Source organism: Globicephala melas, chromosome 14 (genome assembly GCF_963455315.2).
Source record: "Globicephala melas chromosome 14, mGloMel1.2, whole genome shotgun sequence".
Lineage (NCBI taxonomy): Eukaryota > Metazoa > Chordata > Mammalia > Artiodactyla > Delphinidae > Globicephala > Globicephala melas.
In genome coordinates, this window is record NC_083327.1 from 40,210,813 (window position 1) to 40,238,048 (window position 27,236).

Below are 27,236 nucleotides of genomic sequence, written 5' to 3' on the forward strand. Positions count from 1 at the left end.
CAGAGGAAAAGTCTTTTTATTAAAGTTCAAGCAGCCAACTCAGATTTAAAATTGAGTTCCATGTACACTGTATCTCAGGAACACCCATTCTGGCATGTCCTAAATTACATGTCATCTCTGGCTGGGAATAATAGGCCAAGATAGGCCAAGCCCAAGAAGAGCTGGTAATCAAAGGCAAGACAACTACACTCAGGAGAATTTCTCTAGTATCTACCTACAGAATGCAATTAGTCACATCTAAAAATTGCTTTCAAAACATGCAGTTCAAAGACTGAGTTTCCTTTTGCTATCCATTCACAATAAAATATTTGTAGAGATTTGACGTCTTTTGACATAATTATATCAGTTGCAATACATATAATGTCCATTCAATTTTACAAAGTACATTTTAATCAAAGCTACATGTATCTTCTGACCTTTAAGAGACTCAAAATCATTGTTACAACAGTGAGAAACAAGCGATCTCTTATCAAACACAAACCTGGTTCTGATTACTTTTTGTATTTGAAGCTGACATAAGTAGTTTGCTCTGTCTGGAAATTTAAAATCAATTCCCAAATGGAAATGGTACTCTTGAGCCCACACCAGAGTAAGTTTCTTACTCTCCTTGCCCAGTCTTGGTCAAAACCTTAGCACTACTCAACAGCAACTAAAATCTTGAAATCAATTTAAAATCTCTATCCTTGCCCAAACGTTATATCTACAGAGCTGACTCAATAAATAATGATAAGTGATCAGTAAGGTTAAAACTGGACCTTCAACTATCCAATCCTTGGTTTGCATTAAAAAAAAAAAAAATCTTATGAGTTTGTTCACTTTAACTATGAAATCAAATGAAAAATCTGACCTTGTGATGCCCAAATTCATTCAAAATGGTTCTCAGTTTTCTGGTGTTGCTATATGGTTTTCGGGCAGCAACAGCTGGATGGGAGTCCCGCCAGTCGACGGACAAGCGGTGATACCAAAAACGCTCACTCTCCAGAACATGAGCTGATTTAACAGTAGGATCAAAACGATGCACTTCACATCCATCATTGGCCATGCTGACCTCAAAATGGGTATCATCACTTCCCAGCCTGTAAAGAAAGAGGATGAAAATCAACAACAAAAAAATATATGGAGCAAAAGTGTTGTATTGACAAAAATGACAGTGCCAAGGTCAATTTTCTTAGTCATATCAAGCCTTCTCCTGTTTTAACACATGGCTTGTTGTACACATTCCATAAACCTTCCTTCACAAAAAGCATTAAAGCTAAAAGCTGGATAAAAGAAAGGAGAGAAATTATGTGCTAAATGCAGACCAGAGAACCACATGTTCAAACATGTAGAAGCGTATCAAATTGATTTTTTTAAAAAAGATATAAATTATAGTAGCAATGAAACAAAGAAGACTATCTAGTCGTCTTAAGAGATTTTCTCAGAATATGTCAAAAATATAAGTCTGAGCAACAGTTCCCTTAGGGAGAGGTGCATGGCTATGGCGCTGTGCATGCAGTTTGACTTAAAGACAACAGCTGTTTTCTTAAGAACAGAGTGCATTTTAAATAGTACAGTTAAAGAAAAAAGGCAGACGTATGTGGTTCTACTGGATCTAGTACTCAAGAAGCAAGAGGTATATCACCTAAATTCACATCAGCAGGGGGTAGAAATCATGAATTAGTTGTACTTAAGTACCCAGTTAGGTAACACATATTGTGGAATATTCATAGTTACAAATTTTTAATTTACTCATAAATATTCCTTACTTGGTGATATAAGATTCATAACTTTGATTAAAGCATCATTTTGAATGAAAAAACATGAAATTAACCGAGAAGATGATTTTTTTTTAAAAAAAGGTGATTATGACTTTTCTGCCCCAAATACTATAATTAGATGTGCTTAAAGATACCAAAATCCCAGAGTATCTATAATGCATTGGCCAAACCTGAACCCAGGGCAGAAATGCTTCATCCTCTTAGACTCTACTATTACAGACTATTTTATAATTTGGAAATATACAAGCTTATTGGGTAACAATTTAGTTAACTAAAGTAAGTCTTCACTACAGAGATCTTCCACCTAAACATTCTTAATATTCTGTTTGCCTTGTTCTCTCCCTTCACTCCCACTACATTCTTTTAATCTCACCGGACCCATGTCATGTTAGCCCTCTGCTATTCTTCAGCTGTAATTCTCTTGACACTTTTGGCTAGAAAAAGATTCAGCACTCTTCTCACAAACATTCCCATTCCTTCTACCCAAGAGATCCTGTTTCCTATTTTCAACCTCCTATTGAACCCACACAGCTCAGACCATTGTAATCTCTATCCAAGCTTTCCCCCAATTTGTTCATTATCTAATCTGGTGTTGCAGATTGACTTGCTGGCCCTAACTCTTCACCCCTTCATCCACACTACTGCCATGCTCATCACGTATGGAGTGTCCTTTCCTGTCCCTTGATTTTTTGGCTTGGCTATGTGACTTGCTTTTTGGAAGAAAGGGACATGATACCAGTCCTGATCCTAGGCTTCGAGCACTTCAAGAATGAACAATGGTTCACTCTTTTGTACTATTATTGTGACAAAAACATACCCTGGATAGCTTGCTGGTCTCAGGAAACTAAAAGACATGAGGAGCAGAGGTGTCCCAGACAATCCACTGGCCTTCTATGAAACACACAGCTGCCCTTAGCCACCTCAGCCTGAAGTAAAGTCTCTCAGCTGAGCCTGACGTGGATCAACTGAAGCTCAGCTGATCTGCAGACATGTGAGCAACAATAAATAATGGTTTTAAGCTACTGAGTTTTAGAGTGACTTGTTACATAGCAACAGCTAACTGATAAACCTGGCATTAAATGTATATCTAAGAGTTGCAGTAGACGCTGCAAAGCACTTTTTAGTACACAGATTTATTTCTTTATAGATCAGAATGTTATAGAACTCACCCGTCCCAAGAGATTTTTCACTTAATTGAATTTGTTGAAATTTAGGGAATTCCCTGGCAGTCTAATAGTCAGGACTCCACACTTTCACTGCAAGGGCCTGGGTTTGATCCCTGGTCGGGGAACTAAGATCTCGCAAGCCGTGTGTCATGGCCAAAAAAAAAGTTTTTTGAAATTTAGATGAGCAAAACCTGTGTTATCATGGAAACATGGAACCCAGTGGAAAAATGGCAGTCCTGTAGCTTTACTAAGAGAACAAAACACTAGTCAAATAAGTACTCATTAAATATAATTTCCATATAAATTTTCTATGTAAAAAAGTGAATGATTTCTCCATGAATTTTCAAAATATAATTTCAAGAAAACACTTTCCACTGTAAAACATGTATGTATTTTAATCAAGCCCTCAGAAATTTTTAAGAATTAACCACATAACAGCTGTGTAACTAGTTTTTTTAGTAAGGCACTATATTATGTATTGATATGTTTTCAATTTAAACTAGCTTCTTACAATTAAAAAAATAACAAACACACTTAGAAAAAGTTAAAGTTGTATATAAGTATATAAAACAAAAAGTTTCCTACCACGAGAATTTTAGCCATCAATTTCCAGAGATAATCAGTTAGCAATTTTTTGTGTATCCTTCCAGAGATTTTCTACACATGTACAAGGATTCTCTATTAGAAATATCATAAGTACACATACACATATATAAGTTAATCATTAGATGAAGGGGAACTATTCTGTATGATACACTAAATAACATGAAACTACTGAAATTTGTAAATTTTCTGTTATGCTTTTTTTTTTTTTTTTTGCGGTACGCGGGCCTCTCACTGTGTGGCCTCTCCCATTGCGGAGCACAGGCTCCGGACGCGCAGGCTCAGCGGCCATGACTCACGGGCTCAGCCACTCCGCGGCATGTGGTATCTTCCCGAACCGGAGCACGAACCCGTGTCCCCTGCATCGGCAGGCGGACTCTCAACCACTGCGCCACCAGGGAAGCCCCCTTCTGTTATGCTTTTACTAAACAAAATCCATTTAATCTAAATGTATAATATGTACTGTATTAGAAAGTAATAAACTACATTTATTTAATCAAGGTCTGTAATTCTTACTTTCATTTATTCAAAATGGTATTGCTACTTCTTCACACTTAGTTTAAATTAGTCAAGTTTGTGGTAGGTGTAAAAAGCAACAGGAAGAACAAATTTAATATACGTAAGTGTTGCAAAAAGTGGCCCAAAGGGGTAAAATCAGGACTCAAATCCAATCCAGGTAGTTCCAAAGCATGTGCTCTTTACACTCTACCTCACTGCAAGTAAGGGTAGGACACAGAATCATGGAAGGAATATTTGTGAACTTAGGGATCTAGGAAACTGTCAGCTACTAGATAGTAAAGCTCCATGAAGTAAAGGGCTGTGTCAATCTTGCTTATTTCTATATCCCTAGTGCTGAGGAGATAGATGAATGATGACAGACAAACCCACAAAATGCTGCACTAAGTAAAAGAAAACTATTAGGTAGGGTCTGGAATTCCCAGAATATACAGTACAATATCCAACACAGCATGGAATGGGCTACATTTCACTGACTTATTCATGTTTATTAATAAATATTTACAGAGCACTTTATATGTTCAAGGCAGTACCCTAGACACCAGAGACAGATAAATTAAACATGATCCTTGATCTGAAGAAACTCAGAAGTAGTAAAGAAGAAAGATCTTTGAACAAATAACTACAATAAATTAAGTAAAAGAAAATTCTTTTTATAGCAAAAATCTATTTAGTCTATAAGGAAACTATTTTCTGCACTTATTTAACTGGAAAGAGAATTCGCTGTAGAAAATTTTACTTTATAGAAATTATCTGTCTATCTGTATCTATATATATACATATATATAGATCATGATCATATGGCTTTTACCTCAAAGTCTAAGACAGTTGTTCCAGTTCCTGCCATCACAACTGCATTCCAGCCATCAAGAAAAGTAAAAAGGGAGGTGAAGGTCACATCCTTTCCTCCTAGGTGCATGGCCTAGAAATTGCACACATCACTTGCACTCATATCACATTGCTCAAAGTTAGTCATATGGCCACTTGTAGCTGCAAGGAAGGCTAGAATATGCAATCTTTGGCAAGGTGGCCACGTGCCCTGCTAAACTCAGGAGTTCCGTTACCAAAGAAGAATGGAAGAATGAATACTGGGGGACAATTAGCAATTTCTACTATAACCCATTTTTGAAATAGTTAAGCTGTTAATACATATATTCAAAGGTATAAGCCTTCATGAAGACTGTAACCTATCCTTCTATGTGGCAGAGAGATAAATTATATAACTCATGCTTATAAATATTACGCTGTATATGTTAATGGAGAGGTTTGAGATCACAAAAACTCTTCAGTACAGAAAGGTCATCAAATCTGAGGGATTTGTTGAAGAAATAGGAAGGGGGCAGATAACAGGACTAAACAGCCAAAGGTAGTAGAATAACAGAGTAACCATTTTTGCCCTCCTCTCCTGATGTCTCAGAAAGCAACAACTAGGATCCCTAAGTGTGGGTGTGCAGGATGTGCACTAAACAACTCTAGGGGGCACCACGCCTAATCACTATAATGATTATGCAGCAGATAAGTAAAGGTTCTTGAGAGAGCAAATGCCTTTCCCATGTTGTATAAAAGTGTCCCTTGAACTAGCTACAGTGCTGGCAACTGCATCCCCTTTAGTGTTACTGAAGAGTAGAAGGGATGGATGTGGCACTGTTTCAAGTCCTTGGTTATTCTTTTAAAATATTTCCAAGAGTATTGAGGTGACTATCCTTTATGTTCCCTAAGAAGCAAAAGCTCAGAGTATAAACACATGAAGAGATGCTCAAGATCGTTAGCCAGTAGGGAGAAACAAAATAAAACTATAATGAGATACCATTTCACATCTACTAGGATGGCTATAATCAAAAAGACCAATAATAGTAAGTGTTGATGACAATGTGGAGAAATTGAAACCCTCATACATTGCTGGTGGGAACATAAAATGGTATATAACCAAGAGAAATGAAAACATATGTCCACACAGAAACTCATACATGACTGTTCATAATAATATTATTCATAGTAGCCAAAAAAGTGGAAACAACCCAAATGTCTATCAGCTGATGAATGAATAAATAAAATGTGGTATATCCATACAATGGAATATTATTTGGCAGTAAAAAGGAATGAAGTACTGATACATATTACAACACGGATGAACCCTGAAAGCATTATGCTAAGTGAAAAAGCTAGTCAAAACACCACATATTATATGCTTTCATTTATCTGAAATGTCCAGAATAGGTGAATCTATAGAGACAGAAAGTAGATTAGTGGTTGCCTAGGACTGGGAGACAAAGAGCTGAAAGAGGGTTGGAGGGAATTGAGAGTCAGTGCTACTGGGTACAGGCCTTCTTTCTTGCGGTGATGATAATGTTCTAAAATTGACTGTGGTGACTAAAAACCATTGAACTGTACCCTTTAAATGGATGAATTGTGTGTTATGTGAATTATACCTCAATTTAAAGCTGTTTAAAAAAATAAAATCAGAGCAGATACAGGGAAAGTTTTTAACTCTCATCACTGAAGACAGAAAGGTTGGAAGAAGTAAGACAATTAGTGTTTTTCCCAGGAGGAGTTTCAGTCGTCCATTCCTCATCCTAGCAGAAACCAGAGAATCTGGCCAAATAATTATCTAGATCTGTAAACTGCCAACTACTAGAGAAGGAGAAATAGGTTTTCCAAAGCATAAATGACATTGAAGAGTGGATTAAAATATTTTATAATTATTAATTTTTATTAAATAACATTGCATAAAACGGTAAGACTTCATCTAAAATATATTCTTAACAGGGATGATATCACACCTAAGCAGGCAAAAATTGATTCTTGAGGGCCAAAAAAAATCTTCTTGTTTTTATGTCTAAAGCATAGATAATACATATGTTACATAAATAGATATACGGTGTATCTATAGTATTAAAATTTCATGGGGAGAGTGATTAGGAAAAAAATTGTCTAAAAAGGGTCCTTGGGTCCATGATTTTCTGATTCCTCATTCATATAGAATATGAGCTCCTGGGCTTCCCTGGTGGCGCAGTGGTTGAGAGTCCACCTGCCAATGCAGGGGACGCAGGTTTGTGCCCTGGTCTGGGAAGATACCACATGCCGCAGAGCGGCTTGGCCCGTGAGCCATGGCCGCTGAGCCTGCGCGTCCAGAGCCTGTGCTCCGCAACGGTAAAGGCCACAACAGTGAGAGGCCCGCGTACCGCAAAAAAAAAAAAAAGAATATGAGCTCCTGCTGTGCTAATTAAACTATTAAAAGATAAAAATTTTGGCTCTGAAGCTCATTCATTCCTCTTGAAATGCTCAGGGCAACCAGAAGTCCCAGATTTTCTGCCTAAGATATTGGCTCTTGTTGCCTAACCATGTATCAGTATCAAATTTTCTTCTGTCTCACATTGAGAATCTGTCTTCAAACCAAGTGGTATTAACATGTCAGAGAACTAAAGGAGAGATGAAAAAGATTTACCTATGTATTATCCCTTCTCAAGTTTTCTCTTCTATTCCCACTCCTACCCCTGAAATATAATCTTTGACATGAAGGATAAAAAGATGATTTTCCCAATGCACTTTAGCTACCACCCTCATCCCCACCCCATCTCCCCACCATTACCCCTCCACCTCCCACACAAAAAGACTTTCAGGGCAGGCCCCATCTAAAGTCATGCAGTAGACAAAATACCATCATGTGAACCCACATCCTCTCCTCCTATCTCTTCTCTTTCTCTTTCTCCGTAACATAACCTTCCTTTTCAGTGCCTTCCCCTATCTTAATTGGTCTATTCTATCCCTTTTCAAAATTGAAAAGGAGCTTCTTTAAATTTTCAACTGAACTTTACTCAGAGTATACTCTCCTAGAAAAAGGTCTTTTACATTAACTACAGAATAAAAAGCTTTGATTCTTAGTAAAGAAATTTCAGACATCAGAGAGAAGGTAGAGGTGACGGCTGCTTCAGTTCTTGGGAGTGGAAGAAAGGTAGGACATGGATCAGAAGGAGGGCATTCAGCCTCTGCTTTCTGATCAGTATATCCTCAGATCCCTTCTTCCTCTCACCCCCAGAAGGCCACCACCCCTCCTCACCCCTCCGTTGCAGCTTCATTCATTATGCTCAGGATAGGAATGGCTGCCACAGCCCTGAGGTTTGGAGCACATACTGCCTGGATGTGGGTGCCCCGTGACCCACCTGCCACCTGCCCTCCCCACCCATCTCACAGCTATCCCAACACGCCTAAATGCTTGCACCTCAGGACCACCACTTCTTCCCTCAGCATCAATTGAGGTGTTGTCAGTTGGCTATTTACCTGCCCCTGAAGCAAGCAATTCACCTGAGAAGATTCTCAATCCTGAGTAACAGGACAATCAACATAAACATCCACAATCCAAAGCATCCTTTTTTAGGACATAAGAAATATTTTCTTTAGTTTCCAGTTTTCAATTAAGCATTGTTAGGTTTTAAATCAAATGTTGGCACTTAAATCTATTCACTTCTTTTCCCAGTGGAATTCAACTGCTCCTATCTGCTCTTTACAAAGTTGATTTTGAATAGTGAACATTTAAATGAAAATAAGAAACTACCTTTTTACATGTAATAATCTGAAATCTCACAGCAGAACCACTTCATCTAATGGCTCTGAAGTATAAGGAAAGCAAAAAGGAACGTGAAAAATTTCCCCCAAAACAGCTTTCACAGTTTTGTTTTACACAGTTGTATGCTTTAAATGAAATTATTCCGGGGTGTAAAATATTAACCAAAACATAAAGGCAGTTTGGAGCAAGAAAACAGGACCAAGCTGAGATCTCTAATTTGCATGTAGTACTGTGCAATTATTTTTATGACCTATTTTCATACATTGTTAATATGATATAAAATAAACTTTCGACTCTCACAAGTTCCCATTCTTTATACAATCTTGCATCATAGCTGGTGGGTTCCCAGAAAAAGAGCTCTGTTCTAATCAACTGGCTGAGCAACTCATTTCCTAATCTTCAGGCTCCTAGTTTAAACCATGGCAGAACCAGCTTCCCTCTTTAGTCTTCTTGCCTCAAGCAATCTTTATGTAGCAAATATATATTTAGTGCCTACCGTGTACCACGCTCCACTGATAATATACCATGGCTCTTCATTTAACCCATAGAAGAATGTGTCCATTATCCTGAAACTTATTTCAAACTTGTTGTTTTTGCTTTTGTTTTAATCCACAATGACTCTAAGAATTCTTGTTTGGTGAAGTTTGACAACGGTCGTGATCCTCCGTGCGTTAGCACCTTTTGGTGGGTCTTCACAGCACCCAAAAATCAGCTCTGAACCCTTATCATTTAGGATTCTGGGTGGCAGCTGTCACTCATGAGCCTGAATGTAAATCATAGAGGAGATGAAACCTATCGGTGAGGAACAAGCAGAGGACACTTGTGAGGGTCCCCAGTATTTTGTAAAGGACTCCAGGGATCTTGCCTGAGAACCTAACCACACAGCTTCTAGAGTCGATGCAACAGAGTATTCCAAACAAAAATAACCCTCTCCTACCTTTTTTTTGAGACACATATAATTTGAAAATTCTCGGGACTGTTTATATGAATACTGATGCGTTTCGTATATTTTTTATATAATCTCATTATTTTATATTCACCCTTTTACAAAAAGCTCTCTATATCTATGCGTACATTTAGGTCATTTTCAGCCTGAATAACTGAATATCAATAACTTCCCACAGTTTTGACAAAATCTCATTATTTTCATAGGAGTTCCCTCTTCTTTCTTTTTACAGTGTAAAAGTACACACAGATTTACCATTGGCATTGAACATAAAATAAACATAAAACATAAAAATCCAACAGTGGCCATTTGTCTTGGGTCACTCATCATAACTGAGCATAAAATTTCTAACATACTCACTGTTCCTTTTTTTTCTAGGTGCATTCTTAATACTTTTCTGTTTCTAATAAGAATGCTCTAATTCTAGCTGAGAATCATCGGCTTCACCAAGAGGATCATCATCATGCTGAAAATGGAAGTTGTCAACTTACTACCAACAGAATGGGAGAGAAAGTGGCCCTGGCCACTGGTGCTCTGCAAGTGCCCACAGTTACATAACAGAGAGATGAGTCTGAAATGATGGCAGGAGAAGAAGCATAGCACCCGTTATACCCTGCAACCATTCATAATTTGTGTTGCTGAAAAAGCGTTGGCTGCCTGCAGGAGCGTTTTTTGTTTTCTGCTGTAAAATGTACTTACCCTAAAGAATAGAGGCGGCACTGCTTGTTGCGAATTTGATGACCTAAGCCAAACCTGTCATCAAGACAGACAGACCAGGGCTTTTTTGAAGGGCTGGAGTCAGTAGCCAGGCTGTCTGTGCTCACGTGATCACACGCAATCTGTAAGGATTGGAAATCAATGTGAATAATTTAAAGCACCGGGTGATAGATGGTAGGTAGAGATTTAACTGCTTTCCCAGTCCCTGAAAACCGTAACGGGAGAGTTATGTCCTTCACTGATAACTACTCCCCTCCCCAGGGAATCACAAGACTGCTGTAAAATGTTTGGAGGAATTCCAAATACTAGATTATAAGTAACCTCGTGGAGACTAGAGGCAGGTTTGAAGGGAAGTTAAGAACTGCTATAGCCTTGTGCATGGAGTATACAGGGGAGAACAAATCAGGAGCAAGGAAGGCAGGGAGGAAAAGTCAGGAAAGCTCTACAGAGGTATGTCAGTCTTGGAGGAGGAACAGAAGTTGACTAAGAGGCTGAGACCAAGAAGGGCATTCCAGACATGGAGAACGGTGCTCCCAAACCACAGAGGTCTGTTACCCACAGCATTCCTATTAGAAATTGTGAGATATGACCAAGAGCATAGATCTTTGAAGGATACAAGATTATCTACTCTTTATCTCAGGCAGATATGGTCGGGCCACCATGGTCTGACCAAGCATGTGTTAACCAACGTAAACAGCATGGGGTCAAGTGAGACTAATGCATAGTTCCTACTAACAAAACAGTACTCTCTGGGTTACACTGGTCCACTGAAATTCCTCCTGGGGGGAAAGGGCAAGAGCCCCAGCCAGGAAGGAGGTTTTCCAGAGCTAGCCAAAGCAACTCTCTTAACTCATCCATCAAAATTAGATAAGAAAACCAAAAGGAACATGTATCTAAGTCAAGTGGAAGGAAGCCAGTCTCTAATTTCAAATGCACATTAAGTAAACATACTTAGTGAGGAATTCTGACTTGTGTTGGAGGCTGGCACTGTGTGCACAACTGAGGCTGTTGGAACCAAAGAAAACAAGTTCTGTGGCCAAGGTATTTATCTTACTGAGCAACAGTATTTCCGCCTAATCCCTCAAAACTCTCACAGTCGTCATGATGCTCCATGAATCATGCAGCAGCTTTTGCTGTCACATCACAGACAACAGACCACTCCAGATGCAAAGGATGTTTTGAGGTTCATTGCTTTAATGCATTAGAAAACATAACAGGACAATTTTCTTCTTAAGAAGGTACTCCAGACTTGCCCAATCCTTTTATTTAACTGATTTTCCAAAATGTTAATCTGAAAAGAGCATATTACATGGAGCCAGCATCTCCCTTATTCTTGCTGTAATCTAGGGCTGGCCTGGCAAAATTATCCTGGCACTATCTATCAGTGACTGAGAGAGAGCCTTCTGCTAGAATCTGGACATTTTATAGGAAAGCTTAAAAAGTGAAATCCTAAATATTTATCTGTTCTTTTCTTTTGATGAAATAAAAACTCACATTTTAAGGCAAGAAAAATTTAAACATGAAATTTTATAACCCACCACACGCCTTGTATGTGCAGACATCTTTGGTGAACTTTATGTACAATGCAAATACATCTTTCCCCTTAAAGATGAGAGACTGGTGCAGAACAGACTGGGTCAGATGACCTGGGGAGATACTGGGCCTCAACTAATGGAAATTCTTAGCTTAAATACTTACTTAGGACCTTATTAATGTTACTAGCTGTATTACTTGCAGTCTGCCTATTTTGCAAGATAACTGTTTCTTGTAGTACTACCATATGTGTGATGGAGCCTTCAATAAAATTAATGATGATTAGATGACTTGAAACAACTAACCAAATATATAGTCCTGTAAGATCAAAGATTGTAATAGTGTAACTTTGGACATGAGAAGCAACAAGAGCAAGCATTTCCTAGACCATAACAGACTAGAAAGACAGATGGTCCAGAGGCTTTTGACTATACTTAACAGGGCCAAGTCCAGTAATAGCACATTAAGTAGCCTATCAATGCAATCCTTGACTGACCTGGGAATGAGCATTCCTAGTGCCGTGAGACAAATTGATCATAAAATGCCTCCCAAACCTTGGTCAGAATTAAGACCAAAAGGGAGGGGATTGTAGAATAAAGAATGTTGCCCACCACCTAGTTCTACAAGAATCTCATTAGCCACTGCAGTCACTGACCTACAGTACACCCTGAAAGGAATTCAGGGCAAAAATCAGGATGAGACATTCTGTGCTCTGGAAAAACTGGCAGAATAGGCCTTCAGATAGTTAGATATTTTCAGGGGAAAATGTATGAATCCTGTTTCTTGCATCTGCCCATACTTAGAAAAGCACTATAACTATTAACTAAGATACCTGTTCCTTGCTATTAATAGTAACTTTCTACCAAGATGTGTTATTGATTGCACGGACCCCTTTGTCAAAATCATGTATCTACTAACCTCCCCCCAACCTCCTCAGAACAGTCCTCAGAGCTGAGAGACCATCTCCCAGGTAATAATCCTCAGTTTGGCCTGAATAAAATTTTCCATTTCTTTCTCAGATTCACTATTGATTAATTTTTGTCAACATCCTCAACCCAGTATCTTGCTCTCAATACTTCTCTATCCACAACCATGGTTTAAAGAAAAAAGTGATAATAGAAAATGGAATTGAATCTTCTCTCAAGCAACTAGTACAGAACACACTTATTAACTGGATCCATCAACATGTTAATTTGTATAATTCATTTCCTACGATTCTCCCACAAATAAATGGAAATTATGCCTCTGCCTGCCCACTTCTTGCCTCCACTCACCCACCCAAAGGAGAAGCTGCTAATCTAATTAGTCAAAGCTCAATGTTCATCTGGCTGGTTTTCACTAGTAGGTAGATTATGATGCCTTCAACCTTCACTGGAACTTGGTTCCACGCCCTGGCTCCTGCAGGCAGTTAGTTAAGCCCAGGCAGTTTGGTGGGCCCCAAAGACGTGCCTGGATCTCGTAAGACTGAACCTTTTGTTCTAGGGCAGCTTCCTGGGGGTATTTTTATTAAAGTGGTATGATGATTTATTTATTTATTAAAATGGTATGATGATTTGCTATTGTTTCTTTGTATGTACTCTCCCTAAGAGCCTCCAAAAGACAGATCAGGAGACTGACATTCGCAGGTACTTGTTCATAGAACCCTCCCAACACCATTTAAACCTAACTCTAGCCTCTCCCACTGCGTTTCTCAAGGTGTGGCCCACCTACATTCTGATGGATGTGGGAGTACTTAAAAATGCAAATTCTTGAGTCCCACTCCATTCTATAAAATCAGAATCTTTGAGGCCGATGCACGTGAACATGCATTTTAATAAGCTCCCCCAGGTGATTGTTACGCAGGTGGTCCTGTGAGTTTCCTGGCAGCCTTTTGTAAAGTCCCACTGAAATGTTCCAGCCTGGCCTCACCTGTGCCTTAGCAAATTAAGGGAAGAGGCTACACTTGGGCCAGAGCTTGCAACTGAAAACAGCAGCCTCTCCAACCTCACCCCTAGCAAAGGGCCAGAGAGGCGGCCCCTACAATTAGCCAGAGGCCCCCCAAGAGTCCGCTAAGTCAAGATAGAGGGCTTTGAGGTTCAGCTGCTCCTCCACTGAACCTTGAGGAGTGGGGTTTTATTCTATTAAAGTTAACACTTTAAGCATTTCTTCTTCTTCCACAGACTTCATCTTGCACAGATATCCCTACTGGAAAAACATTCTTTTCCATTCAATCTCTGCTAATGTTCCCCTTTCCTCTCCTAGCTCAAAAATAGAACACAGAAGTTTTTCCATTTTAACCATTTATTAACCATCTCATTAATATACATTAGCTTTTGAAAACAACTAGGAGTAAGGACTCAGTAAAATTCAGCTCCTAAAAATTAATTAAATATTGATTTTTCAAACTTTCTTGCTAAGATTTATGGCCAGGGCTTCAATGAACTCTCTTGTGAGCAAAATCAGCGAAGGCAGTAACTCCTAGCTAAGTTGTAACTTAGGTAATTATGGGTTTTTTTCTCCCTCTCTCTAATTCCCCTTGTAATTTTAGCCATATAAACAGAATTAAGCCTGGACAAAGGAAAATAGACTCCAGGAAAAAGTGTTTTCTGAAATGCTTTTTAGTTATTTAACTTGAAGGGATCTAATTTATTTTCATTGCATTTTGTATCCCAAAAGCCTGAACAGCATTTCTGCCAACCCATAAGTAGAATCTGGCAAAGGGAGGCCTTAAATTTTGGGGACTTGGCAAGAATTACTTCAATAATCAAACTGTATGTTAATGAAATACATTATTTTGAAAGGTAAAATATCAAGGGAAGAGTTGTATTTTTGTTGCTTTTATCCTGGTTTGTGTGTGTGTGTGCATGTGTGTAGCAGTAAATATAATAGAAACTTCTTGTAAAAAAGTTTGTAAAATTTGTAAAATCTGAATCTCTAGATCCATAGGTTCTTATGTCATTCTCACAATCAGTTAGATGGGCAGATGATTAGATAGATAGACTGACTTTAAAACGTATTTTTTCTTTTTAAAACAGCAACTGTTGCTTAGATTAATTTCATACTGCAAGCCATGCTTCCTGAAGGCATATGGTTCGGGGGTTGCCATAAAAAGCTGGATCTGGAGCCTTCCTTTAGAACAGAGCACTGGGTTTATGATTTAACTGTTTCTTGTTAGCAGCAGTGTATCGTCTACTCCAGAACTCAGAGATGTAACCATGGCCTTTCACATTAGAAAACAATACCTAGTAAAACTGAGCTTGATGTTATGCCCACTCTACCCAAATATCTTGCTCTGTGCTTCTGTTCCCAAGCTCCTTTGGCCTGGGGAAGTTTACCCACCCCATCTGTCCACCCTGTTAGAGAACACACAGCTCTCTTGCATCCTAGCCATTCACCACTGTGGGCCGGGGGTGGGGGGGCAGTATTTAATTCAGGTTTGACATCCCAGCCAGTGCCTAGCACAGCGTCATACACAGAGCAGGTACTCAACAAATGCCTGCTGAATTGAGGAATGAATAAATCAACTGATAAACATATCAAATGCTAGGACTTGCTGTACAAGCTTGAACACGGATTTGAGGGAAATATATATATATATATATATAAAAGCAGTGTAAGAGGATGGAGGTGGAATTTGCTTAAGTACCTACAGAGGGTTTTTTTTTCCCTTGCCCATTATGACTCACTACTGCTAACTGTGAAAATTTTAGGTAATAGTGACTCTAATATTCTGCCAGCTTTGCAGGCTTTCATTGTCAAGATGAGTTCTAAATGAGGCATAAGCTCCCAAAGCAGCCAAAAACTCTGCATTACATAGAGAGGGGGAGGGAGCACTGGTCAGTAGGATTCTGATTAAACCAGTTAGTGTCATCTCTGAAGAGCTCCCACCTGCTGGTCTAGTGACTCGGAAGCACACAAAAGCACAGGACTTTAACTGGGTAAAATGACCTCTGATTGCAAAGCAATTGTGAGGTCTGGAACTTTATCTTGTTCTTTCTAGAGGATGAAAAAGTCTTCTAGCGAGCTTTAACAAGCAACTCTCTATTATTATACTCATCAAGGTGAATAATAATTATATGTCCATTTATCTACCTTCCCGACTAGTTTGTTAGCCACTTGAGGGCAGAAACTGTATTCCCAAGGCCTATGCTCCTGGCACATAGTAGGTGCTCAGTAATACTTGGTTAATAACAATTCTACACTAGTCTTAACAAAGTACAGGCTCACGGAGCTGGGAGGAACCTTAGAAATAATTTGATACAATCTCTTCGTTTTCAAGATCAGAACAGCCAGAGCCAAACAAGCAAAATAACTTGCCCAGGGTCACAACATTGAACTACATCACAGGATGCTTTTTTTAAAGAATTTTTTCCCTCTCAGCCCATAACTCATGGGAAAACTCCAAGAGGGGCTTGAAACAACACTTTCATGCCTCAAGAGCTTCTTCTAAGTTAACATGCATTTTATAAGTTACAGAACATTAACCTAAAATACATATAAAATAGAATTTAGAGGCTTTCATGTGGTCAATTTATACTGGGGGGTGAAGCTCACAATTCTCAAATTCAACTCATAAATTTAACACCTCTCATTTTTCTCTAGGGCTTTTAAGGGCTTCTTATAGTCATAGTTAAGAGATCCAGCTTCTTATTCTTCGTGTAAAACCAAACTATAAAATTAAAATTTCAGTATTTTAATTGTCTGTGAGTCCACCAAATTAATTTGCAGCAGCAAAATAAGATGAAATTATGTAAAGCACAGGGACCAATTTATCATCCCATTACTCATGATGAATTCAACAAGCTTTTACTTCCATGTCTAGGTGACAAATATTAAAATTCCTGGTTGTCTGACTGCATCATATGAGAAATGGGACTTTCTTTTACCCCTAAACTAGCCTTCTAAAATTCCAGAAATATATGCTCTCCCATGGATGAAAAACGGGCTTGGCCGCCAGTGAGGTTTGGAAGGGGAAGTGGGTTGCCAAGAGCGAGTGGGCCAAAGGGAGATCAAAAGACCCAGGGACCCAGGGACCCCCAGTGCCATACCAGCTCCATAGTGCAGCCTCCTCAGCTGCAGCTTCACAGGCAGTCTGAGTTTCTAATTTACTAGCACCTCTCAGTTCAGAGCGAAGTTTCCCTCGGGCCTTGATTTTCTTTTCCGTCTCTCTTTCCTCAAGATCAGGCTACTTGAGAATGGAACCTCCTGATTAATGTGTCAAGAGCCATAGACTCTCCTTAAGGGAGGGTCTCTGCCTGCTCGGGTCGCCCGGGCAGGAGCTGCCACAATGTGTTAAGTCACTAATGAAGGCCAGTGCTCAGTAATGATTTAAAGTGCCTTAAGAACAGAGAGTCTTCGGATTCAGTAGCTTCTCTTCCTGCTGCCTGCAAAGCCTCCTTTACTCTCTGGCCTAACGCATCCCTGTCTGCCAAGCTTCTGTGGCAGAAAAGCGAAAAGGCAGACTTCTCCAAATACAAAATGGAATTTGAACCTCCAGATGATGGTTTTGGTTTGTGACACACTGGACTGCCTACTCATGGGCACGAATCTGTCGCTTCACATGGTTTTCCAAAACAATTTTCTAAAGTGGATCTTTAAAACACATCGGGATGAATCATTAAAACATCTCAGGGTGACGATACTCCTGGAAGGGATAAGATGCCGAAGCAGATGGAAGGCATCTATTATATGCCTCTAAGTGAGTGAATATATTTAAGCAGCTAGGCATCAGAAACTCTATCAAGTCCCTATCAGGAGGCACTGAGAAACTCCCCAGCCTTGTTTAAAAGGGAGTAATTAGTGGGACTTCCCTGGTGGTCCAATGGTTAAGAATCCGCCTTCCAATGCAGGGGACTCGGGTCCAACCCCTGGTTGGGGAACTAAGATCCCACATGCCATGGGGCAACTAAGCCCGTGCGCCACAACTACAGAGCCCATGCACCACAACTAGAGAGAAGCCTGTGCACCACAACTAAGACCCGACGCAGCCAAAAATAAATAAATAAATAAAAATTTTAAGGGGGCAATTAGCGTCTTTTACAGAGTCTCCATACCCACTTGTGCCTGAAACACAACCTGAATGGTGCTGATGTATCTCAGGAACCTCAAGGCTTCTTCATCCAGGGACCGAGCAGGGCCTGCCCAAGGCTGGAGGTCTATATGCCACCGGGGACCCTGTAAGGAGAAAACATAGGTCAGTGTGTAAGGTATCAGGAGCTTGGGATGGGGGTGGGCAGGATGCAGAGCATCAGGGAGGCAAGACTACTAGCCGCCTGCAAAACAAACACGGCTGCACTTTGCGGCAGGGAGTTGGTTCGGAGCTGCTATAGGTAAGGCCACATCAATCACAGGGAGACAAATGAGGCCTGAGAAAGCCCGGCTACCAGATTAAGCAAGAGACTGCAAAAGCTAGAGAGGATGTCTGTTTCGAGCTTCTGATCAAAGGCAAACTCCACTCGACCCCGTCAGGCTCTCTCAGCTGCGGCTTTGTATTACCCAGAGCCGCTCCCCGTTGTGGAGAAAACCTCCCCTGCGTACTATGGTTTCCAAGGCTTAGAGCTTCAGAAATAGGTGCCTCCTAGGGGCCAGTTTTGTTGTCATGGTCCCATAATGCCTGAATCCTCAGGGCGCTTGGGCACCTTCCCCCCGAGCAAGCGGGGGGCGGCACCCAGAGTTCTGGACCTCAGTGCACCTGTCATCTGGACCATGCACCTGCCAACAGTCCCTGGAGCTGGCACTACCACGGCTGGCAAGGGTGGCCTTCTAGCACTGTGAGACAACCTCCAGCTTTCAGCTGAGGACATGAGGAGCTCCAGGAGCAGGGGGATCAGAACCCTAAGCCCCCTTTTACAGCAAGGGTAGAGTGGATGAAGGGTTGGAGGAAAGTAGTGGTGATCTAGAAGAATAAAAAATGGGGACCCCTCCAATCAAAAGGAAGCACTAGTCATAAAATCCTTGCTAGAGCTCAAGTTCCCCGCCTACAGCTGTCACCACCTGGAAACCTCTGGAGGCTCACTGTGATCCCAAAGGCAGAGTACTGCCCAGAGTGTATGATGCGGAAGGGCAGGGGCCTGGGCAGGGAGAAGCCCCAGCAGCTGGCAGGGTGAACATCTAGCGTCAGGAAAGACTCTGGGGGTCTGGGCACAGGGGTTCCTGCAGAGTGGTTAAGATGGGCCCCTAAACCCCATTTTAAGGTGAGGAAAGGGGCAGGGGAGGGTTCTGGGGACAATATAAAGGGACTGTTCACGTACACACATTGTTCTCCAGTCAGGTATTGCAATGGTCTGAACGTCTGTCTCCCACCCCAAATTCCTATGTTGAAATCCTAATGCCCAGTGTGATGATGTTAGGGGGTAGGACTTTGGGGAGGTGCTCATGTCATGAGGGTGGAGCCTTCATGAATGGAATTAGTGCTGTTTTAAAAGAGACTCCTCATAGCTCCCTAGGCCCTAACACCATGTGAGGACACAGAGAGAAGTCAGCCATCTGCAGCCCAGAAGAGGGCCCTCACCAGAACCCAACCACGCTGGCACACCAATCTTGAACGTCCAGCCTCCAGAACTGTGAGCAATAAATTTCTGTTGTTTGTAAGCCAGCCAGTCTGTGGTATTTTGTTATGGCAGCCAGAATAGCCTAAGACAGGTATTATGGCAAGAACTGTCTGTCACCCACAAAGAAATATCGAAACAGGCTAGCCCTGAGGCACTTTAGTACATTTATGGTTTTTTTGCCCCTAAATGGGGTGGCCTAGGTTACTTGAGGTTAAACGGAAAGCAAGGAAGAGCGGGGGGCAAGCAGGTTAGTCAGTGTGGAGCCAAGTGTGTGGGCTTGGGGAAGAAGAGTACACTCTGGCACGAGGGTCAGAGATAAATGCAGACACTCTGTACGTGGTAAGGCGTTATTCCAGGTTAGGCATTATGAGACTCATATCACTGCACCAAGTCCCGAGAACCCACAGTCTTATTGGCTAGTCAGGTCTGTACTGCCTTACGGTGGCGGAGACCCCTGCAGTCCTCTGGACTGAAAAAACCCTCACTGATTTCCCACAGGCTGTCTTTTCCTCAGGAATCCTTAAGGCAGGGACAGCTTCATGGGCACGCAACCTGCACAGTCTTAGAAGGGCTTGTGCTCGGCTCAGTGCTGACACCCTTAATAATTTTTTAACAAGAGCCTCCACATTCTTATTCTGTGCTGAGCCCTGCAAATTATGTAGTCAGTCTGCCCTGAGGGGCACCTTTTTTTGGGAAACAGGCTTTTCGTATAGCTGTTCCTGTTCTGTGAAGGTTGAGTAGGCAAAGAGACTCCAGTCAGAGAGCCTGAGAACATTAAGTAATGTATCTTCCCAGTTAATGGCTCCCACCCCCTATTTCTTTGTTCCTTCTCTAAATTAGCTGTTGACTAGCATTCAGTCAAACAATACTTATTGAGCATCAGCCACTCTGTGCCAGGCACTGGTCGGCACACGTGGGAACAACACCTGGAGGCTCCTGGGAGGTGCTCACAGTCTGGTGGGGGAGACAGATACATACAAGATAAGTTTGACAGAGAAATACTGAAACGTTAGGGAAAGTCATTCTTTCTGGGAAATTACTTAATTATGAAATCATAAATTATAGACACACTTTAGTACAAACACCTCTTAGTTTTGCTTGGTCACACTCCTTTTGCGTCTAATGACAAAGAGTGTCTTCCCAGGTTGCCGCTGCTGTCAGCACAGCAACACAATGCTGCATGCAAGCTTGTCCAGCCCTGGGGTTTAAAACTCCCCACATGATTGTCATGGAACCCTGGCAAGTACGCTGGCACCTGGCCCAGGAGCGTCTTGATGAAAATGATAAAGTTCCCACATTATGGTTTTCCTCTAAATCAGGGATCTGTAAACTTTTTCTGTAAGAGGTCAAACAGCAAATATTTTAGGCTTTGCAGGCCATACAGTTTCTGTTGCAATTCCTTACCGCCTGTTGTAGCTCAAAGACAGTAAGTAAACAAATGGTCAGGACTGTGTTCCAATAAAACTCCATTTACAAAAACAGCCAGCAGGCTGGATTAGGCCTGCAAGGCTGTAGTTTGCTGACCCCTGCTCTACTTGATTCTCATTTGGTTGTAGACCAGCCTAGAGGAGAGTGTTTACTTGAAATAATGCAAGAGACACAGATTATGATATCTAGGTTACAAACAACTTTGTCATCTGGGTGACTGGGGAAATATCGGCCAGGTCCCAGCAGGATACAGTGGGAAGAATTTAATAGAGAGACTATTTATAATACGAAGGTATAGGCAGAGTTTAGGAAACAAATAAGGAGTAATGCAATACCTGTGGCTGGTAGCACCAGGGAGCCCTTACAAACCCTGAGCCTGAAGGAGCAAGGAGGGGGAGGAATCTGTGGAACCCAGAGAGGGAAACTGCACGGAGAAGGTGTTGCATAGAAGAACACAGCCAATCCCATCACATCCAGCCCTATTACATACCCACCCTAACTGTCAAATCGAAGGGGAAGCTAGAGAAGAGGGAGGCTGTGGTGGGCCCACAGGTCAGCCTAGGGGGTGCAGAGCAGGAGGAGCAGGATGGAGAGTGGCTCTAGACAGGCAAGTGGAAGGCCTCCTGCACAGCATCTCTGGAAAGAGGCACTGAGACTTGACCAGGGAGTCATTCATTCATTCAGTGGCCATTTGTGCCTCGTGCCAGGCTCTGGGTTACAATTTAATATAGGACAGAGCTGTGTACACCAATAAATGCAATGAAGTTCTGCAAGAGCTTTGACTGAAATCTCTACAGGGCACAATGGGGTCACGGAGAGAAGTACCCAAGTACCACTCCAAAATAAATGCTAGAGAATCCAAATGTAGATTATAGGAAGTAGTCTCCAATGTGAGAAGTCCAAAACTCTCATTAAGGAGACAACTTAAAAACAGTAGAAGCACTTAACCTGGGCTAACACACGAAAGGAATGTCACAGATCAATAACAGTGAATCCATACGTGACTCAACATGACAAAACTATATAATTATCTTAAGAATCCACAAGCAGTATCCATCTTGCTACCTGATATTTCTCAGTTTCACTGAGCATTGACCACGACAAAGCTAAACGCGACAGCTGGAATGGTGAATAACGTAAGTTGAGGGGCCTCAGGTGGGGATATAATAGAAATACACAGCAGACAGATGCCCTCAGAAGTGCTCTGGCTTAATGCTTTGGTTGAGCTGTTTAAAAAACATTTCACATAAAGTAATGTTCTCATCGGCATCAGTGTGACAGCAGTTTGTGATTATTTCCCCAAGGAAAGCACTAGCTTTTATCATCTCTTTCAATTATCACTTGTCTTGATTCTCTAGTGCACACATCAATATTTGCCCTTCAAAGATCCCACAAACAGAATTCTCTGAGCACCTTAAAATACCCATGGTTGGTGTTTACTAGTACAAGGCAAAAAAACCCATCTTTTTCTTTTAAAAAGATTTTATCATTATGATTTTACCCTCAAACAGTTCTCTAAAATGCCAGCGTCCACTATTAGCCATGTGGTCCAAATATCAAGTGGCCAGGGCAAGGCTACCCCCCTCACTCCCAGGAGGTGGGAAGGTAGATTCCCAGTCCCTTCTGTCACCCCCACTTCCTCTTCAGGTGGGTAAAGGAGCAGCTTAAGCAGAAGGTGGTGGAGGTACAGTCACTGGGGTCATTGGGGGCTGGTCTGTCTGTCCCTGGCAGGCTGGAGCTGAAACGTCAAATGGAGCATACACAATGCGTTGCCACAGAGAAGCGGCCAGGCTCCTGAGCCCCTGCAGGGGCGGTGGGCAGGGGCGGGGGGCGTTGTCCAATTCCTTTGCAATCTGTGGTCCGGCCCCTACCTAAACCACCAGGCCAGTCGTTCAAAGGAGCCCCTCCCACAACAAAGACAGCCATCCCAGAAAAGGCAGGGTCCCAGGTTTCTGAGGAAAGGCAGCAGCCCCCACTCCTTTTCATCTGTGAAGGATTCATCCTGCACTTCCTCCAGGAAACATGCGTTGCAAAGTGAACTGGTTTCTAACGAGGGGAAATGTTTTGATTATACAGAAAAAAATTCCAAAAATTAACACTAAGCAAAGGATTCTATACACAACTAACTCATGTTGTTTGGGGGTTATTTTGCAGACATCTGAGCATCTCTTCCCAAAGGGTAAAAAGTGATCGCTGAGTCAGCCCAAGTTGGTGCACAGAGATGATGGATCTGGCTCTAAAGACCGCAGCAAGCACAGCCGTGCGGCTTCCACATATTTTTATAATTTATGACTTCAGCATCAAATTTGTTTCTTGAAAAAAGAAAATGATTCTTTCAAGCCAGAGAAACTGAATTCCAAGATTTTACTAATAAAAGATAATGCAAAAAATAAAGCAATCTTTTAAAATACTCTTTTGCCTACCAGCCTATATGTATGCATATAATAGAAATATATTAACTCAAGACCACAAGCCCCAAGCAAAACTGGTTGCATTAAAAAATATGTATATACATAGGTACATATATATATACACACACATATAAAAGCAGAGCCACCCATGACCTGAAAAGAGAATCATCGATTCTGCCTTGTGCAAAAGCTTTCTTTGCCTTGAAATTTGGAACTGCAGCTTCCTTCTTCAGAGGCCGTTTTCCCCACACCCATGAATGACCTCATGCAGGCCACACAGAAATTGTCCAATTAGCAACAGTTCCACCATCAGTTGTACAAGCAAGTTTTGTACATGCATGTTTTTTACTTTCTTTTAAAATAAGAACCAAAGAAGAAGTCTAATGGTCCCACTCCTCTGTGTTTCAACGCTACAGTTCTTTGGGGATGAAATTGTATGATAAGTGATTTAAATAATCAGTTTCTTTATTGTGATGGATAATTGGTAGAGTGTCTGGGATATTTTTACGATGTTTCAATACTCTCAAATGCGCATTCCCACAGCTACTAAGCTCTTGAATGGTTTTAGAACCAGCAATTTTCTGCTGGGAGAGACGGCTAACAATTGATTTTCTGTGCTGTGGTTGTGCCTGTGGAAAAGAACAAGGTTGTGAGTCCTTGACTCAAACTAAACAATACGCTGAGCCTGTGTGATGAGTTGATTTTGGGAAGCCTAAGCTTTCTAGAAAAAAAAAAACAAACTCAAAACAAGCAAAATCTATTTATTTGGCAATTCTGCTGCAATTCTGTGCTAATTAAGAACATCTGTCAGTAGGCAGGAAACAATGATTGAAGGAAATTGTTTGCTCCTTTTTAGAAGGAGAAGGGGGGCTGTGGGAGTTGTTGGGGGAGGCGGAGGCACAAAATGGTACCTGGGCAGAGCATGAATCTAGGTAAGCACCACCACTGTCTTTCTGGAATGCCCTGAGATAACCACAGTTTCTAGGACTTCGCTCGAGTGGGATTAGGGGCTCCCAGAGTCTGTGGGTGGCAGCTCACATGTCTCTCCCCACCAGTCTCATGTAACAGGACTTTCTCTCAGAATCAGTCCTGCTTTGGAAAGAGCAGGGGTCAGTTACACACTTATGGTAACATTTAAAATTCAGGTACCCCATGCAAAAATTTCATTAAAAAAATTATCTCAGTTTCAGTTCTGGGTAACATGGATAAGCACGCCCGCACCCTGTGTCTGGCACTGAATACGGCAATAAAACCTGGACAGAATGCAGAGGGCAGCCATCTGAGGAATCTGAAAAGTAAATACTGGCAGGCAGATTGAAGGCCAGAACTCAAAAGTACCAGGAACCAGCAGTGAGGTCACCACTGTTTTTCTCCTGGTATCCCCCTCAAGCCCCAACTCAGGCAGCCGCACACTGGATGTGGACATCATTGCAGACCGAGAGCTCCAGGAGAAGCCCTCAAGGGCTCAAGGAGGGAAGGGGTCTCCTAATGCTCAGAGAAAGCAGGGGGCTTCCCCATTTCCCTCTCTCATTGCATTTCTTTTCCTTCATTCTAGCATCCCAACTCCCAGGCAATCCCACTGCAGTGGTGGAAGCCACAGCAGGAGTCCGCAAGCACCTAAAACTCTGAGGAAAGGGAAGTTTCTTCTCTGATCTGAGGTTGTGGCCCCAAACCCTGCTGAGTATTTTCTCTCTTCTCGGGCAGCTTGGCCTTGGACGTGGACATAGTCATGGGAAGGGTGCCATAAAACACAAGCAGAGCAAAGAGTAACTAAAGTCTAGCCTTTCCAGCCAGAGGTGCAGAAATGCAGGGAGCTAGATAATACGGTCAACCCTCGGTATCTGTGGATGCGGAACACTGGGGATACTGAGGGCCGAACGTACTATGCCATTGTATAAGAGACTTGAGCATCCACAGATTTTGGTATCAGTGCACGTGCTAAAAACAATCCCCTCCCCACCCCAGATACCTAGATACTTGCATCTGCACGTGCATCTGAACCATTAGCGTATCAAAAACTTTGAGAACCAAGCTAACAGACAGACTTCCACCAGGTGCCAGACTGGCCCCTGGTGTCATGCATGTGGGACAGATCTGAAGAACACTGTAAAGATTTTGAAAACAGAACTGATACTGAAACCATAATCCATAGAAGGCTGGCTGGAACTTAAGACCTGAACCCAACCAGGTCAAGTGCCTGTAGAAACAAATATATGGACATTATCTATAGTATTTAAACATGACTCAAGAGTCTCACGATATTACATACAAAATACCCAGGATATAACCCCAAACTACTCAGCATATGAAGAATCAGGAAAATCCCAATTGGTGTGGGGAAAAGACAATCAACATATGCCAATGACATGACACAGATACTGGAATTATTTGACAAAAACTTAAAAGCAACTATTACAGAAATACTCCAAGAAGTAATAGTGTACACTCTTGAAACCAACAGAAACATAGAAAGTCTCAGCAAAGAAATAGGATATATAAAGAGCCAAATGGACATTTCAGACCTGAAGAATACAATAAACAGATGGACTCAATAGCAGAATGAATATAACACAAAAAAGAGTCAGTGAACTTGAAGATAGATCAATAGAGAGTATCCAATCTGAACAACAGAGAGAAAACATTATTTGAAAAAGAAATGAGGGCTTCCCTGGTGGCACAGTGGTTAAGAATCCGCCTGCCAACGCAGGGGACACGGGTTCGAGCCCTGGTCCGGGAAGATGCCACACCACAACTAAGCCCGTGCGCCACAACTACTGAGCCTGTGCTCTAGAGCCCGCGCACCACAACTCCTGAAGCCCGTGCGCCTACAGCCCATGCTCCACAACAAGAGAAGACACCGCAATGAGAAGCCTGCGCACCACAAGGAAGAGTAGCCCCCGCTCACCACAACTAGAGAAAGCCCGCACGCAGCAATGAAGACCCAATGCAGCCAAAAACAAAATAAATAAATAAATTTATTTTTTAAAAAAATGAAAAGAGCCTCAGGGACCTGTGGACAATATCAAGAGATCTAACACTCAGTTACTGGAATCCAAGAGGAGGAAGAGAAAGAATGCAGTGCAGAAAAAAATATTTAAAGGTATAATGGCTAAAAGATTCTCATATTTGACATCAGACATAAACCTAAAGATTCAAGAAGCTCAGCAAACCCCTAACAGAAAGACACAAAGAAATCTATGCCCATACACATCTTAATCAAACTGCTGAAAACTAAAGACACTGACAACAACAAAAAGCTCAGTCTCTTTAATCTTGTGATAGACTTAATAGTGGGCCAGGGTCCAAATGGCTAGATGGGAAAGGCAGAGCCAGCTGAGCTCAAAAGGGCTTCTTACCCTGAGGTCCCCTCCCTGTCAAGGCCCAGTCCCACCTCCCCAAGTCCATCTGCTAAATGTCTTTGGCAGCAGAAAGCACACATACTGAAACCCAAATCCAGAGCACATTGTGAATCCCTTCCCCATCAATCTGCCGCCTCTGCAACATTACACAGAGCGTAGGCTGGGAAGCAAGGGAACCAGAAATCAAGTCAACTCTGACAAGAAAAAATGCACTATCATTCAAGCAGATAACTTTTAGGAAGAAATTTTTTAAATAAAATAAAAAATAAAACGACAAGGAGGAATAAATGCTCAGCTCTGGATTTATTCTCTAAGTAATCCTGGTAAGTTGGAAAGAAATGCCAAACTAATTTGAGTTGGGTTTTGTTCTTAAACTGACATCTTTAAATTCACTGTGTTTTCTGTGTGTGGCAAAACAGTTCAAGTCTGGGTGAGATTGAAACACACAAAGGGATGGTGAAGAGAATAAAATATATAATGTATTTTAGGTTTTTATCACTGACAACAGAAAGAGAAGCCAAATTCCTGGAGTAGATCCAGTGAAATGCAGAGGTTTTCATTCATTTTCATGATATAGAAACTATATAACATCTGCATACACAGTAGGCACTCAAATGTCAAATCATGGATCTCACTAGGGTTACACATCAACCATGAAAGGAAGGGAGGAGTTTCATTTGTCTTATGAAAGTAAGCTTATACAAGAT

The 27,236-nt window shown here is 41.5% G+C and overlaps 1 protein-coding gene across 2 annotated transcripts in view; it reads right to left on the bottom strand.

Moving 5' to 3' along the window:
• Positions 1-27,236, bottom strand: part of METTL24 (methyltransferase like 24) — a 107,879-nt gene that overhangs the window by 59,006 nt on the left and 21,637 nt on the right. The window contains exons 2-4 of one of the 2 annotated variants that reach the window (XM_060283827.1): positions 17,857-17,955; positions 10,252-10,391; positions 848-1,076 (exon numbers count right to left, since the gene is read on the bottom strand). In XM_060283827.1, coding sequence (XP_060139810.1) covers positions 848-1,076; positions 10,252-10,391; positions 17,857-17,955 — 468 coding nt within the window. Of the gene's footprint in view, positions 1-847; positions 1,077-10,251; positions 10,392-17,834; positions 17,956-27,236 lie in introns of those variants that run through there. The other variant, XM_060283828.1, reaches the window with a different exon arrangement.